This window comes from Lissotriton vulgaris, chromosome 2_1, assembly GCF_964263255.1.
Source record: "Lissotriton vulgaris chromosome 2_1, aLisVul1.2, whole genome shotgun sequence".
In the NCBI taxonomy this organism is placed as follows: Eukaryota; Metazoa; Chordata; class Amphibia; order Caudata; family Salamandridae; genus Lissotriton; species Lissotriton vulgaris.
The window spans coordinates 1809753389-1809771698 of NC_141687.1; the positions used below are offsets into that span (position 1 = coordinate 1809753389).

General features: G+C 48.4%; 1 protein-coding gene across 2 annotated transcripts in view; it reads right to left on the reverse strand.

The window, feature by feature from the left end:
- The window catches only part of CFAP161 (cilia and flagella associated protein 161), a 122009-nt gene that overhangs the window by 27548 nt on the left and 76151 nt on the right, over positions 1–18310 (reverse strand). For both annotated transcript variants that reach the window (XM_086958950.1, XM_086958949.1), the window contains one exon: positions 134–215. In XM_086958950.1, the coding sequence (XP_086815076.1) occupies positions 134–215 (82 nt within the window). The remainder of the gene's footprint in view (positions 1–133; positions 216–18310) is intronic.

An 18310-nucleotide genomic window follows, 5' to 3' on the forward strand; every position in this document is an offset into this window, starting at 1 on the left:
GGCATTAAAATATGCATTAAAACCCACTCCTCTTCCAGATCTCATAACATAACTTCAACAGTCTAAGTTCTTCTTACAGCACTGCTACAGCTTTCAGCACTAAGGCACAATCACAAACATGTGTTTGACTTACATGCCCAGTAAAGTCGTCTGTAGTTCGAAGAGCAAAATTCTGGCCATATCTTAGGACGTCACCTTGAGGACTTCCATCAATGCTGTTAAGAATTCATTGAAAGACGTGTTAAAATGACATGGATAGGTCAGACCTTGAAAAATGTGGAAGTACAGATTCTGCTGTTTTGTTACTTCTGCACTCACTGCATACTGAACAGACAACATTCATCCTTTGAATTTTTTCACTCCATGCTATACTGCATATGAAAAGGTTCTTTACCCATTACGCTAGTTCTCCTGCTGTTACCTGTTCTGCGCAGCGTTGGAGGAATGATAACTTATGGTACCATAACTTATGTTTTCACAGATGACGGCCGAAGAAATTTGACATGTAGCTAAGTTTGTCTCTCTGTGAAGGTACTGTCCACTCCCCTCGTATTGCAAAGATTAGAGTGACTCCCTGCCTTTCCTCCTAAAGAAAGCACTAGATCTATGTAGGAGCTCTGAAACATGATGACTGGTGTGTTGAGGCAAATGTGTATCTTGACTATATATGTTTTAACATGTGGCTAGCTGGAGAAAGAGAATACATTTAGTTCTGGGGACCACTCATTCCTTATCAATTTTTACATTGTGTATTTAGTAATTCGACCCCGTCACAGACAACGCTTTTAACATTGAGGGACCATGTAGCTCCAGGACCCGGTAAAACTTAGAGTCACATCAGGGCAACAGGAACCCCCCGCCCCAACATACACAACATCCCGCAAATAACACACAGACACAAGTGTTACGATTGGGAAAATTTGCTGCAGGTTTATTATTACATACAACATTATGTAATCACGGTGGGTTATCTTACGGGCGATCCAAGGGCAGGCCGCATTCTCGCCACCTGCCCGCCTGATGAGCCAATCAGCACAGTGGCGAACCACCCAACTGCTGCACCATTATGGTAATCACACTACTCACTACACACTATCTAGGCAAACCCCCGGTTGCTCAGGCCCACCACTGCCCAAAGGACTACTGGGGCGCCGACACGCGTTCCTAGACCTCCCATGAGGTTCTAGGTTAGGCTCTGGCACCCCTATGTGCCGTCTGAAGTACAGTGTTACAGTGTTGCACCTCTCAGCTTCCGGATCGCCCAGTAACTCCGCCACAGCCCGGCCGGCGGCCACCGTCGCCGTCCGGGCCCCCCACCACCTTGCTACCTAGGGAAACCTGCAACCCTTGCTCTGCAGAGCATCTTGTCCCTCCAAAGGAACAAGCCCAAACGACCGGAGAGAGGTGGACCCTTCCCACCTCGCCGTGACTTGATCCAGGCATGAACATTACATGCCTGAAGAAATCCCGGCCCCCCTGCCACTAATCTGCAGATACCCCCGGGTCTTTTATTCCATTACAACCTCAATGTAACCATCCCCGGCTCGTGAAGTCATACTACCAAGACATGACAAAGTGATGCGCGGGAGCCCCTAAAGCTGAAGGTGCTTCATATAAATCCAAGGCGTTACAGCACATGCCCTGAAACTCAACTCCCCCTTCACCACAAGCGTCAACAGGCATACCCAGCAAAGTTACCACCCCTGGTGTAACGCCGATCTCCCAAAACATGGAGAAAGGTTGCTTACGATGCACGCTAGTGCTGCTATACTCAAGAGAGCACAGGGACAATGAAGGGGTCAGTACATATTAACTATGACTTGGGCGATGTCTTACATATGGCAAAACAGGATTGACAGGAATTAACAGCAGGCCACACCTGCCCTCTCAGGTTGTAGACTGGAGGCAGCTCAAGCCATGCTACCGCCAAGGTAATTTGTCAGAGAGGGTAACTTAGGACCACAATAAGGGATTGCTGGGACAGAAATCAAGTGCTCCCTAAGATCCCACCTGCATCATGACACTATGGCCACGCTACCTCAAAGATAACTTGTCTGAAAGGATGACTTACGACCACCACAAAGGGATTGCTGGGACTGAGACCCAGTGGCCCCTAGATATCCTGACCTGCATCATGACACGCCCGCTGCAACAGAAGCCCCTCAGGCACTAACAGCATAAACCCCCGGGAACAAATCCCTCTACAGCAGAAGTGTAGACTATCCCAGGTTCGATAGGACGTACCCCTGGACAGAGTCCGAGAGATGCGGCGGCCTCCCCTGCTGCTATCGCTCCCTAACTATAGAATGGGAGAGCCAGCTCATGCCACTGAAATCCACCACACACCTCCACACAAAGCCTCAGCAGACTACACCCAGTCTTGTATAACTTCTGCTGACGCGCAGGTATAAAAATTCAACTGCAAACTGTGCTTTATGTACGCTTGTGCAACTATCCTTCAGCAAAGTACAGAGGTATATTTCCGTGCGCAATGCATAATTTAGTATCACATGCGTGGTGAACTTGTATTTCATATATAGTATTGCACAGGTAAACAGCTTGACACATGCCCCCGGCCTGGAGGCTGCTTAGACCATGCTACGCCAAAAATAGCATGTCTAAAGGTAGACTTACGACCCCCGCCATAAAGGGTTTAGTCTGCACACCGGTGCTCCCAATAATGGCGATATCAACCTCAGGCCAGCTACTCGCCTAGAGAGGCGTCCAAATGCATATAAAGGTACTCCGGTTAGACACGAGGCTGATCCATCACAAGCCAGGGGCGCCCAAACCCATAACCGTGAACGAGACACAGTGTGTCCAATTCCTGATGGGAGCACCTTGCGCAATGCCACCACCCCAATAGTGAAAACGAGCAAAAGGGGGTGTTGGAAACCGGGAGACATTCTGAGCTTCCAAAACAGCTGATACTACTCTTCTGGAGCAATTCTATATTGCGAGTCTACTAGGGGCCCACTTCATAGGTATTATTGGCAGTCCGGGCTCAGGCAGTGGTTGCACAGGTACTCCACTAGTATGAGAAATGAGTGTAACACTGCCAGCTGAAGACCCTAAATACTACTGATCGGCAGCAGCACCCGAACTGATGGCTCTACAGATAGGCTGCCTACCAGAGTCCATGCCACCACCCATAATAGTGAAAGCGAGCAAAAGGGGGGGGGGGGGGGTAGGAAACTGGGAGACATTCTGGATTTCCCAACAGCTGTTACTTCCTCCTGGAGAATTCTATATCGAGAGTCTACTAGGGGCCTACTACTTAGGTATTATAGGCAGTCAAGGCTCAGGCAGTGGTAGCACAGCTACTCCACTAGCATATAAATGAGAGTAACCTTGCCGGCTGTGGACCCTACATACTACTGATAGGCCGCAGATGCTCCTGAACTGATGGCTCTGCAGAAAGGCTGCCTTCCAGATTCCAGAGCCTTGGAAGAACAGACAGACAACAGCAGTATTATGGAAGCAAATAAACTATTGTCATGAGACCTATTCTTCTCATAGGTTAAGTTAAAACAGGTCAGGTCCCAGGAATGTACAAAGACCATACTAACTATACCTCTTGGATAAGGCCCCCGGAGATTGCTATGCGCAATGGGTTATTATGAACCTATTAGCCTAGGGCTAGACCTAGAATTAGCAAACTATCCGATTTGTGGCACATTCTAGACTGACTTCCATACGGTCATACCTTGCCAAGGCAGTACAGAAAGATAATACCCCAACAGAGAGGGCCCCTCCCAATTGAGGGCCACAGGAATAAGCCCAACAGCCAAACTACAATATGTATGATATTCAGGAGCCAATGAAAATTATCACACAGTCATCGGAGAGTCACAACGTGGCGCGGGGCTCCCCCTAGCACACATAGACGTGTAATTCTATGGGGTGACTGCTCTACTGTATTAGAACAGATCCAAAAGACGCCAATGACATCGTGACTGAAAATTAACACCTTTGGCACACTGATTCCACTCTGTAGTGTTCTACGTACATCTGTTCGGACAGTCGCACTGTCTTGTTTTGGGGTAATGATAGATGGGGTCCAACCAACGATAAAAATGGCCTTACAAATGCGCAAGAGCAGGCGTCCATTCCCATACATATACCCTGAGCGCACAACTACGCGCCTCTCCTGGACCGAGCAGTCATTCATGAGACAGCTGTACACACATGACCCATTGTTTGGTATCACTCCTGCGGCTGACAGGCGCTCAATCACATGTACGCTGCGTACCCCTCACACCGTTTCTGTTCCATTCAACTCCTCTGTATGGCCACTCCTTTACCTGCCTCTCATTTATATGCCCTCCGGCCACAGCATGCAGGTTATGGTGCGTAGCACATCTCTAACAAACATGCCTCAGACACCTGAACATATTTCAAGCAGAGGGTGGCTTGCTCTAGTAAAGATCCCCTAAAGATGGGCACCCAATCCCTTTAATATTTCAGCCACCACATACTGTATCTGTGCACCGGTGGGCCGAAACCCTGCCCATCTCCTGTACACCAGCAAACGGTGTGTGTACATATTGTCACACTATGCAGTAGCATTGCTTGGCTGGTGTATCGCATAAATCTTAGAACTAGATACGCGGTCACCTGTAATACTGATTACCTCCTGTATGGTTGGCTTACTGTTAGTCTGGAGTAACACAATCTCTAATAGGGCACCAAGTAACACATACACATTAGTCACCTCATACCATGCGGTATTGGCTTGCTGCTAGCCCGGGTGCCTCACACACACTGAAGCAATTCCAATACAGGTGTACACGATCCAAATACCAGAACATCGTTTGTGTAAATTGAACTCTTCCTAAGCAACTGTAGACGTTTCTGTCTAATCGAATTATTAGCTCAGCGCCCCTATAGTGAAACTGATTCTCTGTAATGCGCCCTGACACCTATGTGCCAAGGCCGCGCTATATAAAACACTTATAAAGACAAAGCTACAGTTCCAGCCCCGCAGCATGAAAGAAGCATAACCCCTGGCTTGTATTACTTCAAAATGGTTCTTCTATGCAGCGCTCTGCCACCTAGAGCAATGTTCGCGCCTGAGCTTGATACAATTGTGTAACATACACGCGCCACTTTTTTCTTGAAAGACAACTTGTAGTAACCATTGATGTCTGTCAGTATCAATTACTACAGATATTATACTAATAAATCTGCCTTGCAGTGACACCAGAGTGCATGCACATGTAAAACGTCCCTGTGGGAATATGACACCTATGCCTTCTGAGCTCTGACTTATAACTGATCAAATGGCAGTCTTAATATTACTATTACAATAAAATCGTCCCGTGCAAATGTCATGCCCTCCCTACTACCTGAGAGAAGACCTATTCTTAAAGAGAGTTCTATTCCCTATGACTATGGAAGTGTCCACCCAGTGTGTTCTAGAGAGAAGCGAGTCTGCTATTTATGAAGAAGAATCCCTCTTCCTGTGGATGGCACTCTATTGAAATATGCCCAATTCACTTTTCTCTTGTAACACGAGCTTGCTACCTCTAGTTGTTGAGTGTCCTCCATACTTTGCAATGATATACTCATACTTGTAATATGGAATCAACGTAACTTGCCCACGTGTCCCCTTTCCTCTTGGAATGCACCTCTTATTGATGCGCACGCTTGACACTTGCTACATGTAACTAGGCGTTTGCTTGAAATGTGCTCACCTATGGTGCTCCCATGTATCAGTGCTGTTCCGATTGTTAAGCGCTCTAAAATGTACAGGATGCCACCTATTGTATTGCTATAGTGAAGCCACTGACACCGAACGGGAAATGTCTGCTCTATCTTGCAGGGATAAGCGAGTGTGTACCTGAATTACAACTGCAGCGGTATGGGTAGCGTCATACCAAGACTCGGCCCCGTTTCTGACGCAGCAGACGACCGCTTACGCGTTAAGGCCCCAGATCTCCGATGCGCTCTAAGCTCCGCTAATGCTCCACCCGAATTGCACCAGAGAGAGCGCTCTTAAAGGATGGCAGCAAGGTCAGGAAGTCCTTCTGCCTCACCCTCCGATGACAGACCCGTTGAAAGCAACCGTCGCATAGAGATAAGACGACTCGCCCCGGGAGAATGGGAAAGCAGCAAGGCACCGGAAAAGGACCATGGCTTATGGAGAAAGCACTCATAAAATCCCAAATGCCCTGAAAACAATACCCTCGCGCTCACTCTATAAATCCCATATCCATTCACACATACCCCGACACCGCGTGTCCACGTGCATGAGAAAACCTGCCAGGCCAGAGAAGGCCTATGAGTCTCTGCCGCGACCTCCCTATTGGGTCGCAGTTCAGAAAATAGAGCACAAACTTGCAGTGGCAGACCTGTGCCCGCACCCCAGTGCGTGGCACATCCTGCCCTCCTGCAACTGCCGAGGGGGATGGGCACACCAGCCCGAAGAAGCAGCAACACCGACAGCACTACATTAATTAGGCCATATCGAAGGCAACCAGTCCATGTATCGCCCCCCCGCTAAACAGAACAACGCTCTCAGAACCATAAAATGCCTACCTAACCCAGCTTGTCGGGCTGAGAGCGGATCAACTCGAGCCAAGCCCCTCGAAGCCAACCAATGTCCACCAGAGTTGGATGCTCGACGCATGGATGTTCCACGTGCCCCGGCGTACACGAGGTACTCCCAGTAGAGTACCACGTCCCCTACACAAGCCGCGTGACCCCTTACTAAGCCGGACTCACCCGAATGGTGTCCCCGGGCTAAGCACATAATGTCGCCAAACGTATGTCCTAATCAATACCCCCGGGATGATGCACGAGAAGCGAACTCATCATGTAGCCGGAGGGACCCCTGAACGAGCATACACCAGCGGGCAGAGACCACTCTGAAGTACCCACCAGCTAACTATACTAAAAGGCCCCCGCCCAGCAAAAGTCGGAGACATGATCCAAATGCAAAATGGCCGCCGGGAGGATGAAGTGGGGGCGAGTCGGCCATTAACCTACAGGCCCCACGCACGCCTAAGCCACTGGGCCCCACAATTGAGGCAAAACCACGCCCGTACCTACCACCGAGTGCATGGGGCACTGTACATAGCATATGCTTAGAGGGGGGGGGGGCGGGGGGGTCAAGCAAAGCACTCAGATACGAGCCGAGCCTCCCCGCGGGGCCCACAAGAGCGACCAACGCAGACGCAGCCTAATGATCATGCTGCGGTAGACCCTCGAGGATGGAAGAGCCAGGATGGGGGAGCCAAGCTGTTGCCCCAGAGAGGGAACACCCGCACAATAAACGGGAAAGCGTGGCGCCCTGCGCCATGTGAGCAATTGCCACTGTACCAACACGTTCTTTCTAGAAAAAGGAGGGACACCAAGCGATTTGACCAATATTAGAACACCGCGTGGCAACGCCGAAAGAAAACCCCACGTTAATGACGACAGACGCTCTACACAATCAATCAGAGGCAACAATATGCAAGCTGCAAGGCCACCGAGAGCAAACATAGGTCCTTCCACAAGCACAAGCACAAATCATAGGCTGAACTAGAACACGATTTGCCCAGAATCACATGATACCAAGCGTTGATGCCGACATAAGAACCCAGGACTCCAGCTCCCTGATCGAACGCTCCAGCCACCGGGCCGCAGACTCTCCCCCGCTAGAGCTTTGAAATTGAGTCATTATAACTCAGGTTATTTACAGCATTAGTAACATCAGAAGTATGGCACAAAGTACCACATAAACTCAATTACAAAACAATAAACAGGTCCAGTCGAAACCATTTGACACAGTAATTTCCACCAGGAATCTTCCTCCTAGATACCTCCATGAACCACAAAACAATAAACAGGTCCAGTCGAAACCATTTGACACAGTAATTTCCACAAGGAATCTTCCTCCTAGATAGAGATGGCTTACAAGCGCGTGCCTGGCAGAGGAATTATTAATGTGCCCCCTTGCTAACCGCAGCCTTGGAGGTGGACAGGCACGAGCTGGAATAAATGCGTGGAGCAGAAGGTGATAATTATCATGGGGCTCTGCCCTTTGACCTCTCAAACCACAACCAAAACGAAACGGTGGCAATAGGTGTCTCCACACGAAATACAACCTAGACAATGCACAGCTTTCTGCCAAATATGTTGCTTAACATAATTAATGCAACATCACAACATCAAAGGAAAAAGACATACATAAGAAAGCACCATTGAACCTAGCACTCACACGGGCAAACACATCCTAGCCCCGAGAGGCCCGAGTACGGGCGCCATGACACCTGGCCAGGTCAATGAGACGCTGGTGAACCAAGCCTGGCAGTGAGGGTCCTGCCCGGTGAACAATTCATCAAACGGCACCTGCGCGCATGCATGGCCTCTGTTCACCCCCACAGCATTCCCAAACACATTGTGTATAACCCAACGATGGCACTCAAAGCTCTGTTTCCGACCCAAGGAAGCGCCAGGAAAATCAAACTCAGTGCGTGAGGTAGACGTCAACAGAGACACCGAGGGACGAGGAAGGGGACCGACGAGGAGGAGGGGGACACCGGCCAGAGCCTGCACAAGTGGCCCCACGTGCCACCGGACAAAGGAACCTGCCCACCAAAGCATCTCTGTGGGAACACGACCCCTTAAAATCACTCCACTCACCGCAGGAGAAGCAAACCCTCGACATCAGAAAACCCCTCATCGCGACGCAAGACCGGAGCAACCAGGGGTGAGAAAAAAAAGAGTGTCCCCGAAGTAATGCGGTCGACGTCCGGAGCGGCAAAGAGGCCTGAAAATGGTGAGGGGGAAAGATAGAACCCCTCTGCCTGCCTGCCGCCCCGGACGCGCGTCACAGACCCGCCCACCTCCAACAGGGCATCGCCTGCCCTGGGGAGGAGTGGCTGACCACTGTAAGGGACAGGGGGACAGCCCTCTGCGACTAAGGGCCCGCCCTCCTAATGGCCACTGTGTGACCTCGGGCAGCCACAAGGTGGCATCAGCAGAACAGTTTAATAATGTAGAGACAGTAGTTGTAGGAAGAAGTGTTAGGCACAGTGATGCCCTTGAGAATGATATGCATTTCTACTGGTCTCAAAGAAAATTTTGCCAATGATGACACGGTTGCGATTCACTCCAGGAGTATAGACAGTTGTGATCTGCAACAGGTTATGAGGTACCTTTCCTTCTTAGGTCGAGCAGACCTAAAAAGCATGCGAAGCATGCTTTGTCTGCGAATATATCTTTTGCTGGCGTGTCTGGGGGAATGTGAGACAGCGATCGCCCAAGCGCCTCGCTGTCTCAGATTCCTCCTCGAGGGCGCGCACGTCGCTGTGCACATCCCCTGCCTCGCATTCTTTCTCAATCACACACAGTCACGCATGCGCACACACATTCCCTCACGCACACACTGCCCCCCCTTCCTCCCCCCCAGGCATACACACAGGCAGGCACTGAGTCCCCTACGGGGACTCTAACTTCACAAAATGCCCCCAGAGCCTCTCATGGGCTCTCTATCGCGTTGGGGCTCCCGGACCTCAGGAGGCGGGACTTCCGGTCGGCCGCGAGCGGATTGGCCGGCCGGCCAAGAGCTTCCGGGTCGCCGCGGGCAGCGCGGCGGCCCGTTTTCAGACAGGCAGGCGGCAAGGCAATCCAAATATCGGCGTGGGCAGCCGAAGTAGAAATAAAACGGCACATAAGCGAGGTGGGCACTCGCAGACTAAATAACAATTTAGTGGGGCAAATCCACGCCGGGTGGGCACCGGCTCCCAACAATAAAGCGCTCTTAGCGCTAAATACGATTTACAGCGCTACGGGCAGAAAATGAAGCGCTCTTCCAGGGCTGCAAGCACTAAAGCGCTCCCAAGGCAAAAAGTGAGATTAAAGCGCTCCCAGCGCTAACCTTCCCTAACAGGAACATATATAATTAATTTCTATTCTGTCACTCCTTTCTCTAATCCCTTATTTCACCTCCCATATCACCAAGTGCAACTATTTGTCCTATTCTCTAGCTCTTTGTATTTCTGTCTATACATCTATAACACCATCTTTCCTTTCTTTGTTTCCACCTCTGTCTTCCTTTCTCCATCTCTATACACTTTCTTTCTGGCTGTAAACACCCCTCATTCTCAATTTTCCTCTGTCTAGTTCTTCCTCTCTCTCACTCCCTACTTGTTTTCCTCTCCTTTGTGTCTTATTCTACCCATGTTCTCTTTTCCCTTCTCTTTTCCGTTCTTTCTCTCTCACGCTAGAAATTCTCCTCTCTCCTGTATCTCCCTATGAGCTCTTTCTTCAGTTATTTTGATATTTCTCATGTCATTATTCCTGCTCTCATTTAGTATCTCTTTAGAGTTTAATTTGTGACTGCAAACCTTCCCCTCCCTCCAGTCGTGTTCTCGTCTGTCCGACCCACTCACTTCCCTCTACCCCTTGAAATCTTCTGTGCTCTTTACTACACCTAATGTTATATTCTGTTGCAATGCAATAGGTCTCACTTTTGCGAAAGTTTAAGCTATTAGCATGGTAAATGACAATGCCTTTTATTTATGTTTTAAAAGCAAAAACATAAATAAAAGGCATTGCCATTTACAATGCCAATAGCTCTAACTTTAATAATGCGAGACCTATTGCATTGCAAATGCTTGTTATGTCTATTACCGGTTTTGTGTTCAACTGGACATAGAGTTCGACAGCTACTGAGTTTGGCGCCATAGGAGTGTAAGAGTTAACACCAACCCCCAATATCCTTTGCGGCAAGAGCTACGACTGCGAACTCTGCCCTCTCTCTTGTGCCTGAAGGCGTACAAAAGTGCCCACAGACTCCAGCAGCGCGGGACACCAGCAACCTGAAAGGGGATTCCAACCCCCCAATATCCTTTTCGGTAGAAGCTGTGACCTCTGCCCTGTTGTCTGCGCCTGGAGGCGCACAAAAGGGGCCACAGACTCCCGCAGCCCGGGCCGTGCCCGGGCGAAGCCTGGGCTAAGTGCGGGCCCGTCACTGTCTGGAGAAGGCCGGCCTGGGCCACCCCTCTGACATTTATATAAAGGCATTGCATTTATTGTGAGTGCTTTTACGTTGGGTACACAGGACTATGAACTCAGTATGGGTTAAATTGCTTAATTGATGACCCATAATTGAACAAGAGCGACGTACTTTTTATTGTCTATCATCATGGACTTATCGCTGTCGAATATTTGGCCACCAGCTACTATGATTGGCTGCTGCTTGTACATAACTTTTCCTGTATAGTTTGGTGTGGGCGTTTAGTTATCCAGGCGGCCATGGGTAAATGCAAAGCAGCAAATATTCCATTAGCGTGTGACACTGGTCGGTCAACCATTGACTCGTATTTAGAGTGGGCAGTAAATGTGATCACTCAGGAGATCGATATTATTGAACGTCACCTCCACATTGGTGGAGGGTCTGGGTGTGGGATAATTGAGTCAGCAAACGACATAATAGGAATACCCCCAGCAAATGAGAGTGCGGCTAGGGAAGACAATGGCCGGGAGGTTTTCGATAATCTGGTCATCCCACTAAGTAAGGAGATAATATTATCTCCATAGTACTGCTTCTCTTAGCCTCCCTACTCCTAAAAGGAAAAGGAAATGTAAAAAGACCGGTTATGCTGAAAGTTTCTAAAGGGCTAAACACACTTAAGACTCAAGTCCCCTTTTGTACTGAGGCTGGGTCTATTCCAGGTGATTTGGGGGATCCAAAATGGGTTTCACTAATGGCTTGGATTACTTCCAGACAAGAAGCTTTTGTTAGCACCTTTTGTAGAGAAGCTAGAGGCTTTGTCTGTCGAGGTAACTAAGATTAGGGCACACCATCTTACACTTCCAATTGGACAATCTAAGGAGGGGCTGAATAGGGCATTACTTCCAACTGTAACCCCAAATACACAAATAACAGTACTGAAGGATAACCCAGTGCCACCAAGTACTACATCAAAGAAGTTACAGGTCGCAGTCTTTTTATCGGAAGTTATTTACAGGGATGGTACGCGAACGCTTGCATCCAGACCAAGCACATTGTTACAGCCCCGGGTTCCTATCGAGAAAAACAAGTATTCAACACATGGTGATATTGCACGAGCCCCACTGTTAGGAGAGACCAGTAAATTCAATCTAAGGGAAACCAGTGTCATAGATGCGTGTCCCTCCATTCATTTACCACCTGAATGTGTCCCCTATGTGGCCATTACAGTCAATTTCCCTTCTTTACGACCAGGTCAAATAGAAACTTAAAACTCACTTACGAACAGAGTGATTCATTGGCTCAGTAGGAATTGTCACTTCTCCGTAAGGGACGCCAATGATATTCTGTTCGTTAGGAGAGTGCACTGGATTGGACCCCTGAGGAAAAATTATGCGGGGGACTGCATTATAATTAATTTCAGGGAACCCAGATGCACTGAGGGTACACCTGGTTGAGGTGCGTTATTTTCAATTTGAATGCAACATGTCACTTCAGCCCCCAGGTTTTTTCTACAGGCATTTTAGGCCCAGTGCCCCCGAGATGAGCAGACTCAACTCAACAGGCAATAACCCTGCATTAGTACATCCCTCATTCCAATCTTTGGTGGTATCTAATAGATTTGAGGTACTGAGTGATACCCAGGATATCGATTGACTTGAGTCAAAGAATCAACTCCATGAAGGAAGGGACAATTATACACACATGGGACCTATGGACCATCATGATATTATTCTTATATCACCAATCACCTCCTCAGTCCCTTGTGACAATACAGCGGCCCCTACACATATAATAACTGCCACACCAAATGTATTACTATCTAGTAGTAGCGGTTTTGGATGGATGGTGGTTGCAGTATTGAAAATCTAACCTCTCCATTGCTTCTTGATACTGAAGTGGTTCCTACACACCCAACAGTTGCTATACCCATTCAACTCCAACCTAGCAGTGGTGATCCTGGGACGGATGGTGGCTATAGAATTGCAACCTGGAACGTAGGTGGGTTAGCGAAAAATCAGGGTAACCTAGGGTGGTCGGAGTTTATTAATGACTTAGATATATTATGTATCCAAGAAACATGGTGCACCAAGCCCATTCGTTTTGAGGGTTTTACGTCATATTGGCTCGAAGCTGAGTCATCGTCAGCAGGAAGAGCGAAAGGGGGGCTTATGGTTTCTCATCTAGGTCCCTGCTATTGGAACAAGCTCCCCCACACTTGAGACAATGCCCTGATCATCTGCAATTACGGAAGTTGCTCAAGACAACTCTTTTCTGTCTCTGATTCAGCTGTGGTTGCACTACATCCATGCTGCCCGTCCGAAGCGCAGAGATACCACTTCGGGGGTTTATTCAGGCGCTATATAAATAAATAAATAAATGGTGCTCATATCAAACAAACTACTGATAAGGTTGATGAGGAAAATATCCATTGGCCCCAGCTCCCTAATTTTATGACTAACTTTTAGGAGAGGTCGAGACATTGTGTTGGTCAATTTTTATAGTAATGTTTTTAATGATACCCGGTGGTTTTAGCTCTCGATGAGGGACTGGAGACCCTACTCAAGTCCATTACTAGTAGTTTTATACTAATATGGGACCGATCATTTTAACATTCACACATGCGCACATTCTACTACACAGGTTTGTGGGGTGACTGACGAGGATAGGAATGGCTATATGGCTATTTGCATTTCCCTCATAATGACTATGGCAAACGATTAAATTCTATGATATCTCAGTTTGATTTACATTTACTAGAGAGTGCCCAAGATAATAAGGGAGATTTTATCCCAACATTTATAGGGAGGAACTCAGCAGCCGTTATCAACCATATTTTAATATCTGCAAATGCATGTAAGTGCTGCATCTCACCACAAGTAGTATCCCGGGTCTTAGCGATCATAACTGTATAATTTTCTTCTGTCTTCTCTTGGGGCAGGTAGAGAGTGAAATCTTCTAGTTGTACTACTGATATTAAACCAGTTAGACCCAATGGGACTCGTATTATGTGGACCGGAGTGGACCAGACACAGTCTTTGTCCGACATTTGTACTAAAGGCTTTAATTATATCATGTGTTACCCCCAATCAGATATTTGATCATTTTATTGGCATTATTAACATAATAAATGCTCTCCTGACCCGCCCTAATAAAACAGGCTTTTTGAAATGCAGAGACTGGTTCGACCATGCATGTACCATCGCCACCAGGTTCCTGAAGCTGGCACTCAGTAAATGACCTAGAGACAGCTTATTGATTAAATCCCTTACATCTAATCACAGAGAGGACTTCTAGCAAGAAAAAAAGAATTGCAAGAAGAGGCCTGGTCGAAACTGTCTCAAGAAACAAATACAGGTGATAGCAAATTATTTTGGGACACTGTTAATTCGTCTTTTTTAAAGGATGATTCCTTCCCCGAATTGTTGTCTCATGTTACTAGTGAGGCTTGGGCTACTCCTTTTACTGGTATTTTCAATCCCTCAATAGACGGAGTGGAGTCCACTTCAAGCAAGGAACCGCTGTTACGGACCCCTTTACCATTGGATATTACGATATAGGAGGTGGTATGGGCCCTGAAGAAAAGCAAAGGGGGTAAACCCCTGGCCCATATGGGTTCCCAGTAGACATATTTAAGATACTGCTGGCGCAGATACTGAGCTGCGACTCCGCTACCTCTGGTGAGACCCCTACTTCGTGGGACGTGGTTGTGCAGTTGGGGAGCCCCGGCGCCGCTGCCTCTGGTTGTGTGTCCCCCGCCCTCATGGGATGCCGTGGGTGCTGGTGTTATGCTCCAACATTGCGACCGCCGGGTGAAGCTCCCTCCCTCACGGGCGCCCGTGCCAGTTGCGGTTTGCGCCTCGCCCTAAACTTTGATTCTGGCTCTGTGATCTGCGTGACCAGTGGGCGTCTTCGATGTCCCGGGGGTGCCGTTGACGGAAGACGGGCTGAGTCGCTGCCTTTGGGGGTGGGTCAGACAACCCCACTCCGCTGGATTGACTTCCTGCGTGGTTTAATTTGGATTGCCTGGTTGCTGCTGGGTGGCGTTTGGGTGCGGCATGACGGCCCGCTCCTCCTTCACGGCTTAAATTGGAATGTGTATTTAATTAACTATTTGCTGTTACCGACTCGTGAGCTTGATTTTACATCACCCCGCTCGATGGAGAGGAGGCTTCGAGCTGCTTAATTGGAGAGGCTCTTGGCAGTCCCTTGTTAAGGTCTGAAGGGGAAACACACTCAGGTTCATAGAGACGCCTGGTGTCAAAGGCGTTTCCCCTCTGCTGCTACCTCATCTGCCCTGATGGATAGTGACTCCTGGATTCTGGGTTTAACCAGCGGTCTGGGCCCTGACATTCTTGGCCTGCCTGCTGACGTGACTTTCACTGTTTGTGAAGTGGCATTTGACAGATAGTGATAGCGGTCTTACTGACCTTGTCTTGTTTTTAGGGGATGGTGGCCCTCACTCCTGGCGCCCATTTTGTTTGTATTAATTGTTTACCTCGCCATCTTGTCCCCCTTCAGGCCCAGAGACGAGGCCCCCTACCTTTGACCTGAGGCTTTGGCAGTAAGGGAAATAGAAAAAGGACTTTCTCCTCTGCACTTCTAGGGCAGCCATATTGGAATGGAGCCCTCACTAATGGCTTTGCCAATCTGCTATGGTCCCCTTTTTGGGAGTTGGACCCATTGCACTTCGGGGCAGATTTATGTCAGACTTGCGCCACGTTTACGCCGCCGTTGCGTCACGCTACGGCGTGGAAACGTGGCGCATCCCTGCGACCTATTTACAACGTGACGCATCTAGGCAGATGCGTCATGTTGTAAAGCCCTGCGCTACATGAAACCTGCGTCAGGTTTCATGTGGGCGTTCTGTCGCAGGGTGGGCGTTCCCTCGTAGGAAAGCCCCGTAAAACTGACGCAGTGAAATCTACAAGATTTCACTGAGTCAGTTTTACGACGCTGCTGGGTCAAATCCTTACGCCTGCTTGAAGCAGGCGTAAGGAGTGACGCACCACGTTATGTATGGGTGGCCTCTGTACATTGCAGGAGTTGCGTCGCAATTGTGACGCTACTCCAGCAATGCGCCGCCCGTACACCACAAGATGCGTCACGCATCTGCCCTTCCTTGCACCATGGTGCGCCGCTTTGTAAATGCGGCACATCTGTGGTGCCGCAAGAAAGGAAATTGCGTGACACATCAGTTCTGGCGCATCCCTGCTGATTTGCAGAGATGCGCCAGAACTCATAAATCTGCCCCGAAATGCCTAACTGTTCTGAGTCAATTAACCTATTATCTTAAAGTTGGGGGTATTTTTACATCCTCCTGCGGACTCATATTTTTGACTCTAGGGGGTCGATTAGGATCGCGGACGGACTTGCGCCGTCCGCGACCCCAGAGCATGAGGGAACCTCCGCATGGCATGCGGAGTTCCCTCCTGTGCAATTAGGATGTGACCGCCACCCTGGCGGTCACATCCTCTATTTTTAACATTGCAGCGGGTGCAGCTTCAAGCAGCACCCGCGGCAATGTTAAAAATGCATGCATTGCATTTGCATGCAGAAAGAGGCAGGCACCGCTGCAGGGGGGTACCATAGGTACCCCCCATGTGCACCCCCCACGCCCCCTTCACCTAGGGGGCCCGCAACGGGCCCCCGCAGTGAAGATCCGTATGCTTTTCCACGGCGGAAAACCCGCCGCGGAAAAGCACTTTTTAAAGCCCATCCTGATATGGCGGACGGTGTCTGAGAGACACCGTCACCATATCAGAGCTTTTCCGCCGCGGTTGTAAGCCGACCGCGGCGGAAAAGCTGCGGACGGAAAGCAGGACCCACCAGCCATCCTAATGTGGCGGTGGGTCCTTGGTCAGTCCGCTGCGGTTTTTCCGCATCCTCTGGGCCGGCGGTGGCTTCCGCCGGCCCCGAGGATGCGGAAAAACCGCAATCATAATCGGCCCCCAAGTGTTATTTACCCCCCTATTATGTCTTTTAGGTCTGAGTGTCTCCCTTGTAATTTAGCCTGAACAACAACATGATATTATTAATCCCTTATATTTTTTTTAGAAGAAAGTAGGCACTTGGCACACCTTGTTATCTCTGATTTTTCAATAGTACTCTGTGTTCACATAAAGGTATTCGACCTATTGCGTGCTATCAGGTGCCATGGGGCTGCCTATCCCCTAAGTGCAAGGAACCTTGATAGAGCGGGTAGTAAACAACATTTACTCCCTAACCTGATGCACAGCTGAAATTAATTAAACTACTGTTCTTAGTTTAATCACAGTTTTACTCAATTTCAAATGAATTATACTTGTTTTTATTTACCATATTATATCCGTCGTACGGTCAGTATTTTATCTTATTTCATCTTTTCATTTACTTCATGATATGTAAAATCTTTGTACATTTCCTATACATTGAATCTTTGGTGTGATGATGCTCACACATTAACACATCCCAAAGAGAAAGATATGATGATTATATAACGGTTGAAACTTGGTTGGCCCGATGCATTTCGGGACCCCAGTCCCTTCTTCGGGGGCCGTCCTTATTGTATTCACTAGATTTCGTGTTTGTTTTTGCAGGAAAATTGATGTGGAGCTAGCTTGTGCCGATTAAATGTTACTTTCGCGGCTAGTGTATTCTCATGGCTTCGGGCCGCTAACATTGGTCCTGCACCCAGCCGCGTCGGGAATTGAACCCTGGTCCCGGGCCAACCTCTGCCTCTGGGTCTGCCGCCTCTAACCGTTGAGCCACACTTCTCCACATATATACACCATTAGAATGTGCCACATGTCGATTCTTCAATGCATTAATTCATGTCCTGCAATGTAGTCTAATGCTGCGGCAGGACACTATCAATCTTATATCTAATTATGTCTTGTAATTGTAATTTTGCGTGAGCTGCCTCATGTCATTTTTTATTCATTTTTATTCTTATGTTATGTTTCCACTCTTACTGATCTGCCTCGTTTTGACTCTTTATTGCACTGAGTTCTTCTTGTAATACAGACGGAACATCTGCAGGATATTAATATTCATATGTTTGAAGGTTTACTGTAACACAATGTTCCTCATTCTGATTCTTTAAAATAGTCAATGTATCTTTATATGCAAATTGACTATCGTGTACACCTTCACCTCTCCGTGCCCCACTGAACTGTCAATGCCTGTCTTTTGCTAACCTCTCTCTTGCCCCCTTTTTTTCATCTTTCTCTTTTCACCCTGGCTTGTAACTGTTTTTTTCTCGCCCCCTCATTCTCACATGCTGCATGGTTCCTCTCAGTCTACTAATTCACCTTTCTGGACCCTCCCCTATCTCCCCCCCCTTAAAACGCCTCGGCCATCGCTCACCCTAATAACTCGGCCCTC